General features: G+C 41.6%; 2 protein-coding genes across 3 annotated transcripts in view; both read left to right on the forward strand.

Moving 5' to 3' along the window:
• The window catches only part of plxnb1b (plexin b1b), a 119,297-nt gene extending 109,111 nt beyond the window's left edge, over window positions 1-10,186 (forward strand). The window contains exons 27-40 of the mRNA XM_053315395.1: window positions 351-568; window positions 661-839; window positions 928-994; window positions 1,813-1,959; window positions 2,094-2,259; window positions 2,803-2,906; window positions 3,014-3,098; window positions 4,039-4,205; window positions 4,326-4,486; window positions 4,600-4,747; window positions 6,110-6,174; window positions 6,315-6,390; window positions 6,504-6,578; window positions 7,770-10,186. Of these exons, the coding sequence (XP_053171370.1) occupies window positions 351-568; window positions 661-839; window positions 928-994; window positions 1,813-1,959; window positions 2,094-2,259; window positions 2,803-2,906; window positions 3,014-3,098; window positions 4,039-4,205; window positions 4,326-4,486; window positions 4,600-4,747; window positions 6,110-6,174; window positions 6,315-6,390; window positions 6,504-6,578; window positions 7,770-7,874 (1,763 nt within the window). The 3' untranslated portion in view covers window positions 7,875-10,186. The remainder of the gene's footprint in view (window positions 1-350; window positions 569-660; window positions 840-927; window positions 995-1,812; window positions 1,960-2,093; window positions 2,260-2,802; window positions 2,907-3,013; window positions 3,099-4,038; window positions 4,206-4,325; window positions 4,487-4,599; window positions 4,748-6,109; window positions 6,175-6,314; window positions 6,391-6,503; window positions 6,579-7,769) is intronic.
• A 511-nt stretch (window positions 10,187-10,697) lies between these two features.
• si:dkey-19e4.5 (UBA_like_SF and PTH2 domain-containing protein) lies at window positions 10,698-16,996 on the forward strand. 2 transcript variants are annotated; one of them, XM_053315738.1, is made up of 7 exons: window positions 10,698-10,903; window positions 11,758-11,871; window positions 13,875-13,946; window positions 14,060-14,134; window positions 14,648-14,745; window positions 15,251-15,365; window positions 15,547-16,996. In XM_053315738.1, the coding sequence occupies exons 2-7, from the start codon at window positions 11,764-11,766 to the stop codon at window positions 15,631-15,633; spliced, it is 555 nt and encodes a 184-aa protein (XP_053171713.1). In that variant the 5' UTR covers window positions 10,698-10,903; window positions 11,758-11,763; the 3' UTR covers window positions 15,634-16,996. The 2 variants fall into 2 exon arrangements, with proteins under 2 accessions (XP_053171713.1, XP_053171714.1); XM_053315739.1 differs by lacking the exon at window positions 10,698-10,903 and adding an exon at window positions 10,915-11,009.
• The last annotated feature ends 3,306 nt before the right edge of the window (window positions 16,997-20,302 follow it).

The raw sequence follows: 20,302 nt of genomic DNA on the forward strand, positions 1-20,302 counted from the left end.
CAGGAAAGAGAGGAAGGCGGTTGGGGAGAGGAGACGGAAAAACAAGAAAGTTTGTTTTACTTTGAGGAGGCCAACAGATCCACTTTGTTTTAAGAGCGGGCTCATGAAATGATTCTATTACATCACACCTCCTGGATGAAATGTTCTTCACATCCCACACGTCTGCTGCTGAGGAATGAGTTTAATTTTAGTCTGCCATCACTGTCCAGTGTCAATATTTACCAGCTCTTCCCTCCCAAATCACTTCCCAGCATGCACTTTGAATGTAATATATAGTGGAGGCTGTTGATAAAAGAGCTTTGAGCAACACCTCCCTGACCTTTCACCCCTCCTCTTTCACCCTGACCCAGACCTGATGACAGAGATGATGGACATGTCCAGTGACCTCGTTGGTTCCGGCATCCCTTTCCTTGACTACCGAATGTATGCCGAACGCATTTTCTTCCCCGGCCACCGTGAGTCGCCGCTGAGGCGAGACCTGGACGTTCAGGAGTGTCGCAGACAGACGGTGGAGCAGGGCCTGGTGCAGCTGTCCAACCTGCTCAACAGTAAACTCTTCCTCACCAAGGTACAGCCACACCATCGCAGTCTGCATCTCAATCACAGTGAGGCTTTATGTTTTGAGCAGAGGGATAAATGAGCTTCTTCTCCTCCCCTCAGTTCATTCACACTCTGGAGAGCCAGCGCACCTTCTCTCCCAGAGACCGAGCATACGTGGCCTCCCTGCTGACGGTAGCCCTGCACGGCAAACTGGAGTACTTCACCGACATCCTCAAAACCCTCCTGAACGACCTGGTGGAGCAGTACGTGGCCAAGAACCCCAAACTGATGCTGCGGCGGTAAGAAGAGGAAGGAGAGAACATGGTTGTAAAGTCGAGCTGTTTTACAGATGTGTGGTTTGACAGAATCTGTGTGGTCTCTCTACAGAACAGAGACGGTGGTGGAGAAGCTGCTGACCAATTGGATGTCCATCTGTCTCTACGCTTTCCTCAGGGTCAGTTAACACAGAACATAATGTTATTCCATTCATAAATGTTAGGACCACCAAAAGTGATAATTAACTTATAAATAAGCAACAGTGTTAGATGATTTAATTAGTTCTTGATGAGAAGGTCACCAGTTTGAGCTGTAGTAGTAATGTGTGTGAGGAAAGTCAATGAGAGAGACTCTAGATGCCCACCAAGAAAACACTTACTCCAGAGTTTTACACAACTTCCTTTTATGACTAACATTTTTTATCAGATTAAATTCCTCACCATGCAGACAGTGTGGCAGTGATAAGTGTGTGTTTACACAGCAAACTGGAACATAAGTGCACAATAGGCAAAAACAGCAACAACATCCCATTCATCACCTACACTCCCACCACTGCTCCTGCCTCTACACCTTATAAATGTTATCATATGTACACAATCTTACTTGACTATCTTTACACAAACTATATTTACAATAATTTGTGTAGTTGTTGATTTATTTGTATATTTCAGCTCTTGGAAAGTCATGCTTTATAATATCTGAAAGTTAATGTATTACTCCAGAAACTATTTAGGGTAACTTTAGTTTAACTTTTAAATAGCAGAGGAATGTGCAGTCCAAAGGTCTAAATAATGACAGCTGTATTGCAGAGGGAACGGCATTATTAAGAAACGCAAACAAGCAAAAGTCAATAGTTGAAGAATTGTTGTTGAAGTTCAGCTTCAAAGTCCCGCTTTTACTGAACAAACCACTTTGATGTCGTATGAATTTGAGAAGAATGACTGTAAACGTTGGTTAAAAATTGACTTGGATGTGTTTGTGTGTGTGTGTGTCAAGGACTCAGCGGGAGAGTCTCTCTACATGCTGTTTAGGGCCATAAAACACCAGGTAGATAAAGGACCAGTGGACGCTGTGACGGGAAAGGCCAAGTACACCCTCAATGACAACCGCCTGCTGCGAGAGGACGTGGAGTACAAAACCCTGGTGAGGAGAACTCCTAACTCTAAACCAAACTATCTAATTAAGTTTCCCAGACGCCCACTATGTCCGACCTTCAGGAAGTTGGTGTTTTTCCAGCGCTCCATCTACTCTTCTCTTACTCCTCCTCTCTTCTACAGACTCTGAACGTGTTGGTGCAGGGCGGAGGAGTGAACGAGTCCCAGCCGCTGCCCTCCAAAGTGCTGGATTGTGACACCATCACACAGGTGAAGGAGAAGCTGCTGGATCAGGTGTACAAGGGCACCTCCTTCTCCCACCGCCCTCACGCAGACTCATTGGACCTGGGTGAGAATCCATACCCAACTGCCTCCATAGATACCATATATATATTATACATCATGTCAAGTATGTGAAGAAGTAACAGTAAAGGTAGAGATATTAGCAACAGTTGCACTTGAATTTAAGGGTTTTTCTTTTGCATTTGTTGAGCTGTGGTGCCCCCTACTGTCAGACTTAATAATTACAGGGAAAATCCCTTAATTATTCAGTCTCTCACCCAAGTTATCATTGCATTAAGATCACTCAATCAATCAATCTTTATTTGTATAGCCCCAAATCACAACAAAGTCATCTCAAGGCACTTTACACATAGAGCAGGTTCTAACCCGAACTCTTCAGGTTTTAACTTTAAAGAGACCCAACATTCCCACATGAGACACAGTGGAGAGAAAAAACTCCCTTTTAACAGGAAGAAAAGATGACAATATATGCTGTTAATATCTATATAAAAAAGCCAACTGCTAGGGAAACATTAAAAGCATTCAGTTATGACACCCATAAGAACAGACACACTGACTGTTTTGTCGTCCTGGTGTGTGTTCTGCTCAGAGTGGAGGTCTGGCGTCGCCGGTCATCTCATCCTGTCAGATGAGGACTTGACATCTGTGGTGCAGGGCAACTGGAAACGTCTCAACACCCTGCAGCACTACAAGGTCAGAGCCTCACACTTCCTCTCCAAACTGTTTGTTATTCAGTAAAATCAGAATGTGGTCCGTAGTTATACAGAGCTGACTGTGTGTTTTTGTTTTTTGTGCGTCAGGTTCCAGACGGTGCAACAGTAGCACTGGTGCCTCGTCACAGCAAACACATTCACCATGACAACCACGACTATGTAGCAGGAGAGAGTGAGTTCCTTGACTATAATAACTCTGAAGTAGTTTGTATTCATGGTGACCAAACGACTAAACCCCCAAATAAATCTGAATGAACCACTTACTTCAGTGGTAGCATTAGACTTGCTCATTGTCCATCATTTTGATGGACAGGGTTGTAAAAATTCCATCATAATGTTTTTTAATGATAATAAGACTATTTAACAACTTTTGTTTTCATTCATTAATGCACCCCTCTCTGACGACTATGGGTCAGAAAGGGCACATTTCGTCTCCGCCTCACCTGACCTACTTGCAGATCTTTCTATATGTACAGCTATGACGGTCATGTCTGTTTTAGTCATACTAATCTACTCTTATATATGCAAAGTAAATCCATACAGCAGGAAGGATGGAGCATGTGCTGCACACTGTGAAATGAACACTTGGGTTGTACTGGACAGCTCCCAGTTGTTAATGTGTATAACAAAGCTTCATTGCTAGTGATTTACATCTGGATTTTACATTCCTAGGCTTTATTAAGTTGTACTGTTGGAGAACATGCGCCATATCAGTTAAAATAAACAGTGTCTTGTGGGCGGTCACTCATGAGAACATGCATATGGTTGTGGAAAGTTTTTCTGCTTAAAAAATATAGTTTTTGTATATTTATTTGCACAAATAATAAGATAGAGAAAAACATAATCTATTAAAGGAGTAAGAATGACTGTATTGGTGAGATTTAACAAAACCAAAAGAGTTAAGAAAAAAAATATATTTGCACAACCTACAAAAGAAAATGGAAAAATTCAAGTGAAACATAATAATAAAAACTATGTTTATGCTGCAAATTCCTGATTTTTCACTGTACAAATAAAAACAAAAACTGATGAGCTCTCTGTATATGTGAGGAATTAAGCTGGTCTTTAGTTTGTCAAATAGAACAGAGGGTTAAAACTGTTGACCTGTGCAGAGACGCCAATGTTGGAGGATGCAGATGAAGGAGGAGTGAGGCTGTGGCACCTGGTGAAGGCCAGCGAGGAGCCCGAGCTGCCCAAACACCGCAGAGGCAGCCTGAGGGAGAGGGAGAGGGCCAAGGCCATACCTGAGATCTACCTGACCCGCCTGCTCTCCATGAAGGTACACACACACACACACACACACACACACACACACACACACACACGTTTCCATACAGATAAGGTAATTTAATTGATATTTTATTATTAATATTTGAATCTGTCCCTCTGTGTTCTCTAGGGGACGCTGCAAAAGTTTGTAGACGACCTGTTCACAGTCATTCTCAGCACCAGTCGTCCTGTCCCTCTGGCTGTCAAATACTTCTTTGACCTGCTGGACGACCAGGCAGGACAACACGGCATCTCTGACCCAGAGACAATACACATCTGGAAGACCAACAGGTACAGAATGCACCCAGATCCTGAAAGATACTACATCTGCTTTACCCCTAGAACCAAACACTGTTCTTTCACTTTATGTTCAATGTTTAAAATAATGTCTCCTGTCTCTTCAGTCTTCCTCTGCGTTTTTGGATCAACATCGTGAAGAACCCTCAGTTCATTTTTGATGTCCAAGCCTCGGACCACGTGGACGCAGTTCTGTCCGTCATCTCCCAGACTTTCATGGACTCCTGCACCATTGCTGAGCACAAACTGGGACGGGTGAGGAGAAGCTTTTTTTAAACATGTGTTTTATATGTTTAAAATAGTGGTTTTCAGTCATCATTTTCAGAGAAGAAAATGACAAAAGATGGTTAAATGTGAGATTGTAGGTGGTGATTCAGTTGCTGTATGAGTCAGGTGGCTTTACAGTAGGCCTGCACGATATCAGCAAAATGTGCGATGTGCGATCACACTGTTCAATATTGCGATGACGATATGACTTGCGATAAATAAGAAAATATTTAAAGTTTGCATACAGTTCCTGTCTCTTTCAGATTTTCAGCTTTAAAAGATTCCCTGCTTTTAGGTACTCTAAAACACTGAATAGCTGATTGTAATTAACGCAAATTCCGGACTACAGAGCGCACCTGATTAAAAGCCGCATGCTCTAATTTTAGAAAGAAAATCAATTTTGTACTTGTACAAGCCGCGCCGGATTTTAAGCCTCAGGTGTCCCACGTTGTAATATGAGATATTAGCTATGGTTGGTCTGGCGATGCCTGACAGCCATCACGCATTTATTGTGTATTATTTTGTCATTATTAAGGCAAAAGAACTCAATTTATGTCCATGGACATTGTAATGAATAGGATATATGCTTAATATTAGTTTGCATACAGCGTGCTGCGTGGACTTCAATACATCTGCTGCACCGCTGCTATCACAATTATCAAATGCTAAGTTTCTACAGTCTGTGACTGTGACCCTCATAAAAGTAATATTTTACAAATCTGCATTATATAAACTAACGAAATTCGTTAAAGTAAGTAATTTGGCGACTTCTAAGTCATTAAACTAAGTCTTACTTTTACTGGAGTAATCTACCTCGTTGGCACCTGTCATTGTACGTCTTGCTTTGAATTAAAACCTACTGAGCGAACTCTCCCGTTCTCTCCTATGAACGAGTCGGACGACAACGTGTATCAACCATGAAGCAAAGTGAAAAAATAATAAAGTACGTAACAGCCGCATCATATGATTTTCTTCGAGTATTTTCCATGTTGATGAGAGTCAGTACAAATGACTGATTTACAATAATAAAGCGTGCTTGATTTATCACACAATTTCATTGGACCTCTGTGAACTACTCATCAATTTTATTGGTCTACTGTTACAAGGCAAAATGTTTTGGACGCCACGAAAAAAAAAAAAAGTGTGCGTGGCCAATTTATCGCATTACAGACCAGCTTTTGCGATGGGTTCATCGCGAACGTTCACATCGCAATGACGATGAAAATTCGATTAATCGTGCAGGCCTACTTTACAGCAGTCACAAATGGAGTGTACATTCAGACGAGCACTGAAGCATCTTCCGGTCCCTCCTCTACTTTAGTTCTCATCCCTTATTCTTTTTTAAAACAGGACTCTCCCATCAACAAGCTGCTGTATGCCAGAGACATCCCCCGCTACAAGCAGATGGTAGAAAGGTGGGTTCAGATTAAATGAAAGCAGGTTAACACTCCTTCTAAAACAGCTGCTTGGACAACATGGTGAAAAAAAAAGCTCTCATTTTTAGTGTGAATTCTGCTTCCATTATCTCAGCTGATCATGTTTATCATATCTGCAGGTACTATGCTGACATCAGGCAGACAATCTCAGCCAGTGACCAGGAGATGAACTCTGCTCTGGCTGAACTGTCCAGGGTGAGTGCAGACAAATGTACTGCTGTTCACTCAGTGTGTGTACACACACACACACACACACACACACACACACACACACACACACACTTAACCCTAAGTGCTTTGTTTTTCAGAACTACTCTGGAGAGCTGAACTACCTGGTCGCACTGCACGAGCTATACAAGTACATCAACAAATACTACGACCAGGTATGTTTACTCACACAGTGTTTGAGGTATCATTAACAGAGGTGTAATGGTATATCATAGAAGACTGTTTACTCATGTCAAAGGTCACAACTTCAAACATAGATTCCTGAATATGTAGATATGGATCCACACGTAAAACTAGACTTTTCTGCAGTCACTTTCTTTTCTGACTTTGGCGCCCCCCAGTGGTTATGTTATTTATTAGTACTGCCAATAGTTGTTTATTAACAGATTTAATACAAACGTGACTCACCACATTCAGAGACTTCATCGCTATTTCCACAGACACAAAGTACATGCACACTGGAGTTCTTGTGTCAGGTTTAAAAAACAAAACAAATTTACTATAAATAAAGTTAAAACTGAAATAATAAAAAATAGCATTCTGCATTATTACCAAACCATTCTTAAATTATGAATGTAGTAACATATTAGTTACTACTGCTTGTGTTGTAGAGACTTTTGGCTCTTAACTAATAGAACTAGAAAATAACAGTCATTTACCATAGCAATTACTTTAATATACTGCATAAAAAGGCAAAATTATTCTTTCTGTTTATGTTTCATTTGACTCATGGCCTGTAAACTGAAACAAAGAAACGACAAAGATGATGGCATCCATCTCAAACATGATGCAAACTGTCTAAAATTCCAGTAATATGGTGCACCAGCATGTTTTTATAGTGTGCAGTATGTTGCCTGTAATACTGTCAGCAAAACAAGGAAATCATTTCCAGGATGTATCAAAATACTTGTGTCTTACACTGCCAACAGTCAGGACAGGTGAGGGGGAGTTATGAATATAAACATATACTGTACAATTTGGGAGGACATTGGAGGACAGAGATAATTAGGAAGACCTGTAGGAATCGGAGAATATTGAATGAATATTTATTCCCACCCTTTATTTCCAGTAAACATGACAGAATATAAAACTAAAGTTTAAACTGATGGGACAGTAATTTAATGGATGAATACATTGAAATGAATAATGGTAATATGTAATACTGACACATTTGTGCTTTATTCTACAGAAGCTCACACCACATATAGGAGGAACTAATGATCATTTTGATATGGCTGATGTATACTACCTGTTTTCTGTCTAGTTCTCTATAGTTAGTTTAATTATTTTTTTCTTCTCTTCATGCCTTTCTCCCTCTCTCCCTCTCTCTATCCCTATGCCATCAGATCATCACAGCTCTGGAGGAGGACACCACAGCCCAGAAGATGCAGTTGGGCTACAGACTGCAGCAGATCGCTGCTGCAGTGGAGAATAAAGTCACCGACTTGTGACAGAAGAAACGCCCACCGGTGCCTCGGCAGACAGTCGGGGTGGGAGGCAGTTAAGAGAGACTCACACCCTGCAGGGTGAACTGGAGGGCAGGAGAGCAAACGGCTGGACAAATAAGAAGAGAGGCAGACTCTTCTTCTCCAGGAGGAAGGTTGGCAAAGGAACGTCACTTTGTTTTTTTTCAGTGCAAACAAGACAGAGGTTCAAGTTCACATCCCAGCACCTATTTGTCCTCTTTTTTTTTTTTTTTTTTTGGTGTTTGCTAAGAATGCATCTGTGACTTCAGTGTGCACTCTGAGTCCTCTGTTGAAGCACTTGGAGTCAGAAAAAACGACATTTAGCGGACAAAGAAAGAAGAGGATGTGCCAAGGACACAATGGATGGAGACCTGCTGTCACACCGTTAACTTAATTAGCTTGTCGCTGCTGTACGGTCAAAAGTGATTTCTTGTGTGTTTGTATGGTGATTTGTGTACGTGTGAACAGTTATTCATATTGCCCTGGTTGTCAATCTACTCACATTTCTGGTTTTCTAGTGCAAAGTTTTTGAGTCAGCAGTATTCTGAAAATGGTGAACTCTTTCTCTGAAATTTGACAAAATCTTGGCCGGAGCATCGTTCAGAGCCCCTTTTACTTTAAACATATAACAGAGGTTCATAAGGTACCGCCGCTCTCTACCTCAGCCTACTGTGCTGCATCAAATACTTTTTTTTTTTTTCAACCAGCTACACCTACTAGTACAGCAGCTCAGCACAGATCTATCCTCCCTAACACCTGTACACCCTCTAATTTACAGCAACACACACACCAATACTTTAAGTCAATTCAGCGTTTCTACTTCTTTATTTTCTTTTGCTTTGTGGGAACCTGTCCATTTGGGGCATTTTAAGGTACTTAAAACCCGACTGAGTGACAGTTTACGCTGTTTGTTTCTTGCTTTTATACTTATTCATGTCAGTGTTTCTGTAGTGTACAAGTCACTGGAAAGATGTTAGAGGAAAAACAAAAATCCTTCCATAAAGAAACCCATATTAATGAAGTGGTGCACACTGTTATGTGTGCACTGCAGTGTTTTATTGTAATTCATTGTTTTTTCTCTTTTTTTTTTTTAAATACTTTTTTTTAACATTCCTTTTTTAGGTTTTGAACAAGGAATCATGGTTCACCTTGTTCTACTACAAGCCAAGGCAATGGTACGAGTTGAGTTTTTATGGGTATTGACATCATGCAGTTCTTGTATTGGACACAAGGTGGCACTGATGTATATTCTGAAGGACTGCCTGGTTACTGTTCTGTCAAGTCAATACAGCTTATGTGTGTGTGTGTGTTTTTTTTTCATTAGGTGTAGTTCATCTTGTTACACTTTTCTGCTGTCGTTTGGAGCGCAGAGACGTTTCATACATGATCAAACGTTTGCTGGTGTTTTTCTTATTTAAATGATAAAGGAGAACTAGTGGTTAGTAGGGCTGGGTATTCTTGGACATGTGATGGTGCTGGTGTTGTATCAAACTCTGTTTCACTTTTAAATATTTTCCTCCACGGTTGAGTTAAGGGCTTAATTTAGGTCAGTTTAAGGTTATGGTAAGGCATCTAAGAGATGATGGGGTTTAAGTAAAAGTAAGAGGGAACCCAAATTGATGGGGAAACAGACTTTGACACAATACAGATCACCATGTGATACCAGAACAAAATTATCATTTTTTTCATGTATTACTTTGCAGAATATAAAAATGTTGTTAAACAAAAAACTTCCAAAACACAGGAGTGTGTCATGTCTTAACACAAAGTGTCAATACTCAAGACAATGCTGTAGTCACGGTTTAGTCACTCAGATGTGATGAGGTTTGATACCCAGCCCTTCTCAGACCAAAACAGATGACCATGAGAAGGACTCTCTTTTTCTAAACTGTCTCATGTCTGTTCATGCCCCCTCTTGAAGAGTGTTGAGGTGTGTCAGCTGAGCCTGAGGTGTGTCATTACCAGATCTAGGCTCAGCATGTCAGAATGTAGCCCATAGGGTTATCACTACATTACTTAACACACGCAAATGACTAACGACTCATATGAGCGGATGGTTTGTTGTGTCCCAGTCATGATCAAGAGGAGCTGTCTGAGGGAAAACTTTAACTGTTGTTAGGCTGTATAAATTTGGCGATGTAGAGCAGGCTCTGCAAGGAGCAGTTTTAAGGATGTTTCTTATTTTATGTGTTAATATCATTGTACATACTGATTTCAAATGTAACTGTAGTGATTTAACCTGTTTAATAAGAGAATGCGCAAATTCTCACAGATGCTGATGTAATAAAGTATTCTTAAAATTGTTTGTGGTGTTTTTTTTCAATGTTCATTTTGTAAGCAGTGTTTTAAGGCTTGAATACTGTAATTATAGACAGGGTGCCGCTGTGTAGGTTGTCTGGTGCTACGCGCGTTCATGAGGCTGAGGTTACCATGGAGATTAGGACGCTTAAATATAGTCAACTGAGTCAATAATATTTTTTTTTCTAAATATACCACATATCTGTTTGATCTGGCTAATTAACTGTCGAGCTTTACGAGTTTATCGTTCTCAACTGCAACCAGATAACACGGCATATACGTGTTAAGTACATCATTAAATATTGGTTAAGATTATTTGAAATGTTTGACATGGTTGTTTTGAGTCAACAGACGGCATAATTATATGATAATGAGTTGATAAGAATACAGCTGGATGTTAAATCGCCGACGTTTTTGCGACAGCGGTAAGCAGTCTAACTTCGTGAACGCGCATACTATTACCTCATAATTCATGCCACCAGAAAATCCGTAACATCACATTGAAGAAGAAGCAGCATCCTTTGCCAACACACACGAGGGTCCAAAATGGAGTAACGCTGAAGACAGTGCAAGACGGACACCCCACTGAATGTAATTCCACATTCAAAGAGACATTTTCCCGTCGCAGCTGAAAACTCAAGACTACCACAAGCCGCAGGAAAGAGGCTGTTGTTGTTCCTGCTGTTGAGCTAGCTGCACAGAACAGGAAACTACAGGCAAGTAGCTGGAAGGAGGCTAGCCCAGTTAGCGCTAGCGACTAGCGCTAATGATAGCTAGCGTTATAATGATGTGGTTGAATCGGAAAAGTCACATTAATGAACTGTCAGTGAGATATTTGTGTTAAACATTTTTGTGTTTTTTGTTGGAGACAAATACTCTATCTGAAACAGCTGATGTTAAGTAAATTAGTGCAAAAGAAAGCAACTACGCTGCGTTGTTTTCCATGCTAAATTGAATGGAGAGCTAACGTTAGCTAGCACCATCAGTGCGCAGAGCTAGCTTAACGTAGTCTATCGACAGATAAGCTAGCGCTTCATTCATGGATTGTTTTGTTGCTTTGTGTCTATATGCAAAGGTAGTATTCATTTTATTTTTAATATCCCATTGTCTTATATGAAAAAAAAGTCAAGCCACTCTTTATTCATTATTTATACGTCCCTGCTTGGAGTAATACGGGCACGAATGCACAATTCATTTTAGCTTAGCTGCCATTACAAGTAGCTCATTTGAAAATACAACTTGAATTAGTGTAGTTCTAGGCGCCAGACCAATTTAATTTTATTCTATCCGTTTATAGATGTTATATTTTATTATCTTATTCTGTTATAGTTTATATATTAGATATTAATTTCGACATGCTTTGTGCAAAGAAGCCATCCACACATATATGCACACACTCGTGCTTATAACAAAATAAATGGTGCCTGATGGGTACATATTAATAAAAAAAAAAAACAATGTTGTATTGTCATTGTCATGTTATTTTGAATTGAATGTGATAGATTGAATTAGCAGTGCTGTGTGTTAATGCTGTACAGGGTGTTAAGTGTTTCTGTTGTCATCATTGCAGTAAAGAATGGAGCCATCAGAGCAGTCGGGCCCAGACTCTGGCTCTCAGGATGTCAACCCTGTGTTCCTGCAGCAGCTCAGAGAGCTGGACATCCCAGAGGAGGCAGCCAAACAGGTGGGACACTACACTCACTGATATACTATACATGTTAAGACTATATTCTTAATAAATATATATATATATATATATCAGTGTTTCCCACACATAGACTAATTCGTGGCGGTGCACCACAGATTCAACACCGGCCGCCACATATTGCGTTTCGTTATTAATTTTTTTTTAACGCTATTTAAAAATACGCATCGTATTTCTTTTCCCCTTCCGTCTCTCTGTCACTCACACGTCTCTCTCACATAGCCTTCACACACACACACACACACACACACAGAGCCCCTCCCCTCCGTGCACACCGCGTGTGTCTCCATCATTTTATGTCCCTCCCCGGACGGTCAGCACCCAACACCCCCCCCCCCCCCCCCCCCGGTCGGACAGTTTACCAAACACCCCCACCCAGGACTAACATTAGTAATGACAGCAATATGTCTGCCAGGGATTTTCATCTTTCCCTCCTGATGCAAATGGCACTTTTCCACTATACAGTTCTACCACTACTCGGCTTGACTCGACTCGGTTTGGTACCAGGAACACCCTTTCCATTACTATAGTACTTCTTCAACGTGGGCGGGGTCGTCATAGCACAGCTGTGCTAAACTGCTGTGACTTCGACACAAACACATAAACATGGAGAACATGGTGTACTTGCTGCAGTATGTGGCTTTTTATCACACACAAAGCAAGAAAATTGAGCCGTGTGGCTGTAACACTGTTGCCGGTATTTAAAAATGCCGGGTTTGATTCTTGTGTGGGACGGCTCATGACTCTTCCAGTGACAACTCTTCTGACCAATCAGCGGCCGGCAGTCGGTTGACGTCACATTTAGTATCGGCTCGGCTCACTTGTAACCTCGGCAGAGCAGGTACTAGGCTTTACGCCGATCTGATCGGCTATATCGGATCGGCCGATATTTAGCTTTTATGCAATTTGTGAGATCAGCTGTAATGTCTTAATTCAGAGATCCAATCAATGTCGTCATGTTGAAACTTTTTTCAGATGCTCCCGTTGCATAGATTGCAGATGACTTGTGTTTTATCTGTCTCATTTACTCTGCAGAAGTTCCACAGTTTGAATCCGACAGTTAGCTCTGAGCCCTGTCACGATGTGACGGACAATAAAGTTTTTTGAATTTTGAACCATTAGCTGTCGGATACAGTCTATGATTCAAACAAACATGTTGGTGTTGTGGGCAGACAGATGAAACACAAGCTATTTGCAAAATGTTTCAACACCACAAATTTACCTGGATAGGGAACACGAGGAGGAGCATGCCGAGTTTAAGAAACGGAGCGTGGACAAAGAAGACGTGATCGGATCAGTGGTCGGTTTATTTAAACTCACTGAACGCTGATCGGCCCCAACAATCCTGATCGTGTAAAGCCTACCAGGTACTATCCCTGATGGAAACGCAATAAAAAAATGAGTAGAGTCCAGTCAAGTAGTGCTAGAACTGTGTTATGGAAAAGCGGCAAAATTGTATGCTTCAATATCAGCAGGTCAGGTTCAGAGTAATATACCACAATAACTGACCCAGAATGAAAGTGATGATGTTTTCTGGAATGATTGTAGTATTTCTGACTGGGTGGTAAATAATACTCACACAAACAAGGATTCCTCATGTCAGCTAAACTCCTTCATTGATGCTAGTTAAACTCATATGCATCATATGCAACATTGTTTCACCCACATCACTAATACTATTACTGTTACTATTGCTGTTTGTTTATGTTCTGGTTGTAGCAGTAGGCTGTTCACTCATATTCAGGATAAGACTATCTCACGTATCTTGGTAACATCCACCAGTTCAATAACACCAATGTTGAATACCTTTTAGTAATAAATGCAGTATTACTTAAGCAGTGTGAACAACTAACTGAAAGTTAATACAATAAATGTATTGCTTACTCTGATCATTTGTCAGTGAATGATGTCGGTTGTACCTGCACTGTGATTCGCTTCTTTGTTCTCTGACCTTTTTTATTTCCACTGTGCCTCTCCTCCAGGCGCTCCTGCACACTCGGAACGTGTCTGCCGAGGAGGCGGCCATGTACTACTTCAACAAGCTGGAGAATGAGGTGCCCATAAGCTAGCCTTAGTCTCCACAGGTACACCGTGGTACATTAGACCTCCTGGAGTTTGTCCAAAGCCAAATCTCAGTGTCTCTTCTTCTGTGTGTTGTGATCCTCAGGAGGAGGGAGACGATGACCTCATGTTCAAGATGGTGTTTGTGGTGAACATGGACCTCGCCATGGGGGTTGGAAAGGTAAAACCAGCGGGTCTGCTGTGGACTGAGTGGGTTGTGTTGCTGTCTTCAATGTGCTTCTCCTAATATGTGATGGCAAAACTCTCTCCTGAGTTTAGAGAAAAGAAAGTGAAGATTTCCTGCAAGACTAATCTCACAGCTACCACACAGATATATAAATGAATAAGAAATTTGTAGCTCAGGCAACTTTTGAAGCTTGTGTCCATACTGTAAATGGAATCACTCCTATCATCTCTAGCATCACAGTGACATAAAGCCATGGGAGCTTTACATTTGTCTGGAATTTTCCATGTTGTTGCAGAGATTGAGATTCTTTTGATCTCAGTGGGACTAGTTTATTTTCACATCAGTCGCACTGAAACATTGAGTGCAGTTATTTCAGTTATTATTTTCAGTTATTTCAGCAGTTTACCTAGAAACAGCCCATGGAGGCCACTTTCAGTAGGACTGCAATCTGTGACAAATAGTCATGTCAGTGTGAACTCAGTGCTTTGTGTGTATGTGTGTGTGTAGGTGGCAGCGCAGGTTGGCCATGCTGCTGTAGGTTTGTACCAGGCTCTGCAGGAGAAGAACAGCTGGAGGGAGATGGCCTGGAAGTGGGATCACAGCGGGTAAGACGGGAGAGGAGACACATGTGTTACAGTGTCCGTATCACAGTTTTTACTTGGGCAGGAGCGAGCTTGTTCTACTGCTGCTGTTTGCAGACACCCAACATGTTACTACATTAATGCTCCACTTCCTCAAATGTTCACACACTGTGCTGTACTTGATTTTTTTTAAGGTTTGCTTCACCACTTGTCCCTCTCCTTCTCCTTAATTGTTTTGAACATGTAACTGTGTCAGGATAGCTGTACTACTTAAGCTTTTCTTCTCCAATCATTGTTCTGTGTGTGTGTGTGTGTGTGTGTGTGTGTGTGTGTGTGTTCTACCATCATTCTGGGCTCTCCACAGTCAGTTTTCTCATTGGTTTATTAGCATTGCTGTATCAATCATTGCTAACATTGTTGACGACACAAATATCTTTGTACACCTCTTTGGCCAGAATGTGTAATCTTGTTGAATAATGAAGTCAATCCTTTTGATGTTACTGATGATAAAATGCATGTGCATATACAGAGCCAAGAAGGTGGTGGTCCAGGGCACCAATGTGGCTCATCTACTGGAGCTGCAGGCCCTGGCCATGAGCCTCAGCCTGCCCACCTATCTGGTCCAGGATGCAGGCCTTACCCAGGTGAGGGAAGCATGCCTTTTTTAAAGTTGGATTTTGTGTCCGTTTCTTCACTTCCCATCACTTTGTTAGTACTCACACATTTGGTTAAACATTAGTTGGATTTTTTTGAGTGTTGTCTAGAGACCAATGTGAAGACAACAGAGAGTCTGAGTGCTAAACCAACCCTTGTTGTGTTTGTCAGGTGGAAGCTGGGTCCCGCACTGTCCTGGCCATCATGGGCGAGGAGGAGATGGTGAACAACGTCACTGGGAGTCTGAAGCTGCTCTGAGAGTTTCAAAGCTTACAGTGGGGGAGGCATGGCTCTGCGGTGGCAACGTGCAACCAGCAGAGGGCATCATTTCCCAGCAGCAGGGAGAGTCTTGGCATGCAAGAGTGTAACAACCTTTTAAAAAAAAAAAAAAAAAGACCTAAAGAAAGAGGGAAAACAAGACATGTCCCAACACCCGAAAACCAACACTCTTGGCCATTTGTTTCCCTTTCATTCTTTGTCTGAGCCGCTTAGTCGGCCATTGCAAGCAAGAGGGGGGAGAGACTGGTTCCTCACAGGGGAACAAGTCTAGGGAAGTTGTATTTTTTGTTCTGGGGAACTTTTCTGTTTTTTAAACAGGCCACCTACTTAGAAGAAAGTCTTATTATAATTTAATCAATTTTCCAACATCGTTAAGTCTGTTGTCCAGTTTCACATATGGCTAAATGAAGTATTTTTGGTGGTCGACCAATATTGTGCTTATTCCAGGGGCGGTGTACTGTAGACTAATGCATTATGTAATTTTAATTATACCCATAACAGATGTAGTCTTTCCCAGTTGAACTCATTACTCCCCAGTGAAGGGTAACTTATAAACTGATAATATGTGAACACTCATTTTTGACGTCTAAATGATTTTGTCTGTATGCAACTCTCCTCCCAAAGATCCCTATCCTATAGAATCAATAACATTACTTATTATTGATGAATGGCTATATTTTATATTCATATGCCTGTTAGGGCCATATACTGTATAATCTGTGGTGTGCCACCTTTAAACAGTATGCACCGTTACTGGACTTTATTGTGTTGTTATTTATGCAGAAGGAAACGTTTTCTCATAGGTTTTTGGATTTATTGACAGAATTCGATGGTGGCCGAGAAGTTCTGCAGAGCCAAAATGTTACGTTATGTTAGTTAAGGCCTGTGCTGGGCTTAACTTTATGCACTCAAGACTGTCTATTGGTGGGTATTTACAATTGTGAATTTGATCAACTTAAACTTGAGAGGGCACAGATGATTGTGTGTATGCTTATTTGTTATAGGCTGGGTGAATAGTCTCTTACACTAATAATAATCTTAATCCACAAAGAATGATGTGCGAGTTGTTGTTTGTCTATGTTCTCACTAGCAGATATTTGTGGGCATGAGCTGCCACTCCCTTAATTCTCAGTGTAATGTCAATGATTTTATTTGTGACAGAAATCTTGTCAAAGCGGCAGTGTCATGCATGCAATATATGAGCTGTATATTTGAACCGACCACGGGAAATCCCAATGTCATATCAATTTTAGTAACATGCCCACACTTTGATACCTCCTGTGTTATACAGTCGTTTGTGTGAGTGTTTCAGACTATGGAGACAATAAAACGCCTCCAAATGAAGTAACAAACCGCCTGAATCGTGTTGTGTGTTTTTTTTCACCTAACCCAGAGTCGACCATACCAGACTATGCAGATAAAAGAGATTTGCTGGAGCTGTGGCAGTGAAAGCAGTGTGGGGGAGGGTGGAACACACAGCCATGTTGCAGTGCGCGGTTAGGGCTGGCCATATGACATTGCTTTTTCACCGCAGTAACAATGGCAGCATTGTGAAATATGACCATCGCTTATACCACGGCAGTCCGGCTGGGAAACTTCTAATCTGTCCTTCAGTTATTAACCTCATGATGGTGGTGCTTTATAAAGGGCAACAACCAGAAAGGACACCAGGAAATCAAATAAAAGGACTGGAAAGTGGACAGTTTATGAAGGCACTCATATGTAGTGTAGATATATCTGAAATAAAAAGTAGCAATAAACATAAAGATAACCGCCCGCTGTGACTCCTGTGTGTCGGCTGTTGTTGGGCGTGGGTAGAATTCATCGACTAATAAAACGACACTTTTTTCTCTTGGCTAAGCTACATTGTGTTAACACTTCTTTTATTTAGTATCATGGCAAAATTACATGAGTGTAGTTTCAGTAGCCATATTGTAGCGCTGTTGAATACCGACATTAGTTTCCATGACGTACTGCGGTTGAGCCAGTCTGTCAGCACATGAAGTGTTAATTTGATGTCAAGCGTAGCCTACAGCTGTGCTACTTATCGGAAATAAGTGACAAAAGGAAGTCTACATTCATATCACTGCTTTTGTTCGGCTTCAATATCTTCATTTCATCAAATGTATCCAACGCTCTGATAACCATCATAATGTCTCCTGGTTCTGCTTTATGAAAGTCGGGAGTCTTAATCAGGTTTTATTGTGGAAGCCACTCAGCCGCAATGTAATAATGGTGTTATTCTGCTGTCTAATCTCGTCGCTCGTCAGACCTCTGCAACAAATGACGTTGGCATTTATCTGCCCAGCCAATCCAAAGTCGCCCCCGAGTCTCATGACATGACATGAAACCAATCGCGTCATTGTTACTATTTGTTTATAAATATCTTAGTCCAGACGCCCAAAAAGTGTATTTATTTTGTACCTGTTGAAAATGGCGTCTGCGTTTTACGTTTTGTTTGTAATTCCAGTGTGTGTCTGTGTGGCAGGCTGGAGCAGTATGCAATTCAAAAGCTATCACGGCAAAGGTTATGCTCATTTTGACCGCCCTAACCTTTCCTCTGGTAACTTATAACTCCCACGAATACCATGCTCTGTTGAGCCGCTCATAATAGGGATGTTTTTCGTTATGTCGGGCTTTTTGTGTGGAGAGACTGATTTCAGCAGCGGGAACTGAAGTAGGAGGGACCAATAAATAAGTAGATGCAACCCAGGAGTACTGGTCAATTTTCCTGTCCAACCCCCTGACCAGATGCTACCGGAGCGCGACACCTCACTCTCCGCTCATCTGACATGCCGGTAGGTGGGGCTGACCCAGTGGGCTGACCCTGGAACTGGGCCCCAGAGACCCCGTGTAGCTAACGTTAACGCCTGCTACTATGTATTGGTATGAACGCTCCTTCCACAGTTGGATACATGAATGTACCCCTCAGATAATAAAAAGCAATAATCCCACTAACGGATTCAAATTAAATCCACGGTATTTGAATTTAATACCAAGAATTTCCCAAAACTTTTGAAAGTACAGATCCTTTTGTAGGGTGTCAAATTGTCTCCCGACTCCGCCACTCTCTCTGTAGCTCTCTCCTTCTTGTACGCCACCAAGCACACACATATCGTTGAAGAAACTGAATTTTCGCACCCCTCCTCAAAGCAATGCCCGCCCCCTTTTGCGTAGTCGACGGAAAAAAACAACCGACGCTCTAAGTCGCCACCAATCACTTACACGTATGTCTTTTTGTAAGAATGACTGACATCGTGGTATCCAATCATTGGTGAGAGGCGGGGTAACGCAGCCCGAGGAGAGAGCCCCTGCACGGTCGCCAGGGAAACCCCGTGGCGTGGTTGTGTGTCAGTTTCGCTGGGACCCGCGGTCGATGCCGGTGAGGAGGGGGATGGGCGCTCCTGCGACTGTAAGGATCCGAGACAGAGTCAGAGCCCAGTATCACATACAGCAGCATATACCCCATTATAAATAGCGACTGTAAATATTCAATACACTCAAATAAATGGATTTATCCACCGGGGATCTATCGTAGACACTCAATGGATGCATTGCACCTGAACAGGACAGGGAGTTTAACTTTCCTTCTATGTGTGGGAGACACTGAGAAGTTTGTTTCCTACCCCTGGAGAGGGAGCTACTTTTAAGGGCAAAGGATACAGGAGACACCGAGGCTGACATCAGGCCTACTGGTCTGGTTGGATTTGATGTTGGGATACTCTGAGGACTTCCTTCTGTACATGAATTTGCCTCGCTTGTACAAGTTTGGAATGCCTCTTTAGGTAAGTACTTAAAATCAAGTGTTAGTTGTTAATATGAACCTTTTTATAAATAGAAACAGCAACATAAATACAACAGACACTAACCCTGTTTTCAGTCAGCCCAACATAGCCATGAAGCTAACCAACTTAGCTAGCTGACTAAACATCCACTTAAGTTTATTAGAACAAGTTGGGTTGCCTCCATGCTATCTTTCCACTTTCAAGAGGCTTGCTCGGCTGGCCAAAAAGCTTCCCATGTTGATGGTGTTGCCTCGCAGGGCTGCTCTTGGCTGTGTCTGGACTGATCTTCCATGTTTTTTTTTTGATCAGCTCCTCGTGTTGTTTTTTTAATAGCTAGCTTGTTAGTCTGGGAATCCACCACATTACAAGTAGTATAACAGCCTGTGATGAAGCATTATTTCATAACAACCGTGTCCACATAGGAATCAACACCATCCTGCAAGTTTGGATGAGTTTGACTCGTGTAGCGTTGAGTCCATTATGGCTGCTATTAGATGAGTTTTGACTGCTTTCATATGGTTGATATATCACACTTAGCTGTCCTTATAACGTTAGCTTAATAATTACAAGTATAAGATTTGCTCCAGGTCCCATAAACTTCATAAAAAACAAAGAAATGTTGGTTTGTTGGGCAAGTTCTGTAATGTGTTAGCTAACATGACCTAACCTTATACTCTATATAATGTCAGCATCACATCATACGGACTGTAATCGTTAGTTGCATATGAACTAATAACATTAAGTTACATTTCGACATATCCTGGGGCAGTGAGGAAGGTAATATGTAAAGTTGTTTTGTGAGAACCTCCAAAAAAACAATTAGTTGGGTTGTTATCATGACAGCAATTTGTTATTGGTTGTTC

The sequence above is a fragment of the Scomber japonicus genome, chromosome 3 (genome assembly GCF_027409825.1).
Source record: "Scomber japonicus isolate fScoJap1 chromosome 3, fScoJap1.pri, whole genome shotgun sequence".
Lineage (NCBI taxonomy): Eukaryota > Metazoa > Chordata > Actinopteri > Scombriformes > Scombridae > Scomber > Scomber japonicus.

What these genes read in the sequence shown, in the direction of transcription:
- si:dkey-19e4.5 (XM_053315738.1), top strand. Translation starts at nt 11,764, where the DNA reads ATGGAGCCATCAGAGCAGTCGGGCCCAGACTCTGGCTCTCAGGATGTC. An exon ending in TGGAAGTGGGATCACAGCGG is followed by an intron (nt 14,746 to 15,250) that starts GTAAGACGGGAG and finishes GTGCATATACAG; the next exon opens with AGCCAAGAAGGTGGTGGTCC. An exon ending in AGGATGCAGGCCTTACCCAG is followed by an intron (nt 15,366 to 15,546) that starts GTGAGGGAAGCA and finishes TGTGTTTGTCAG; the next exon opens with GTGGAAGCTGGGTCCCGCAC.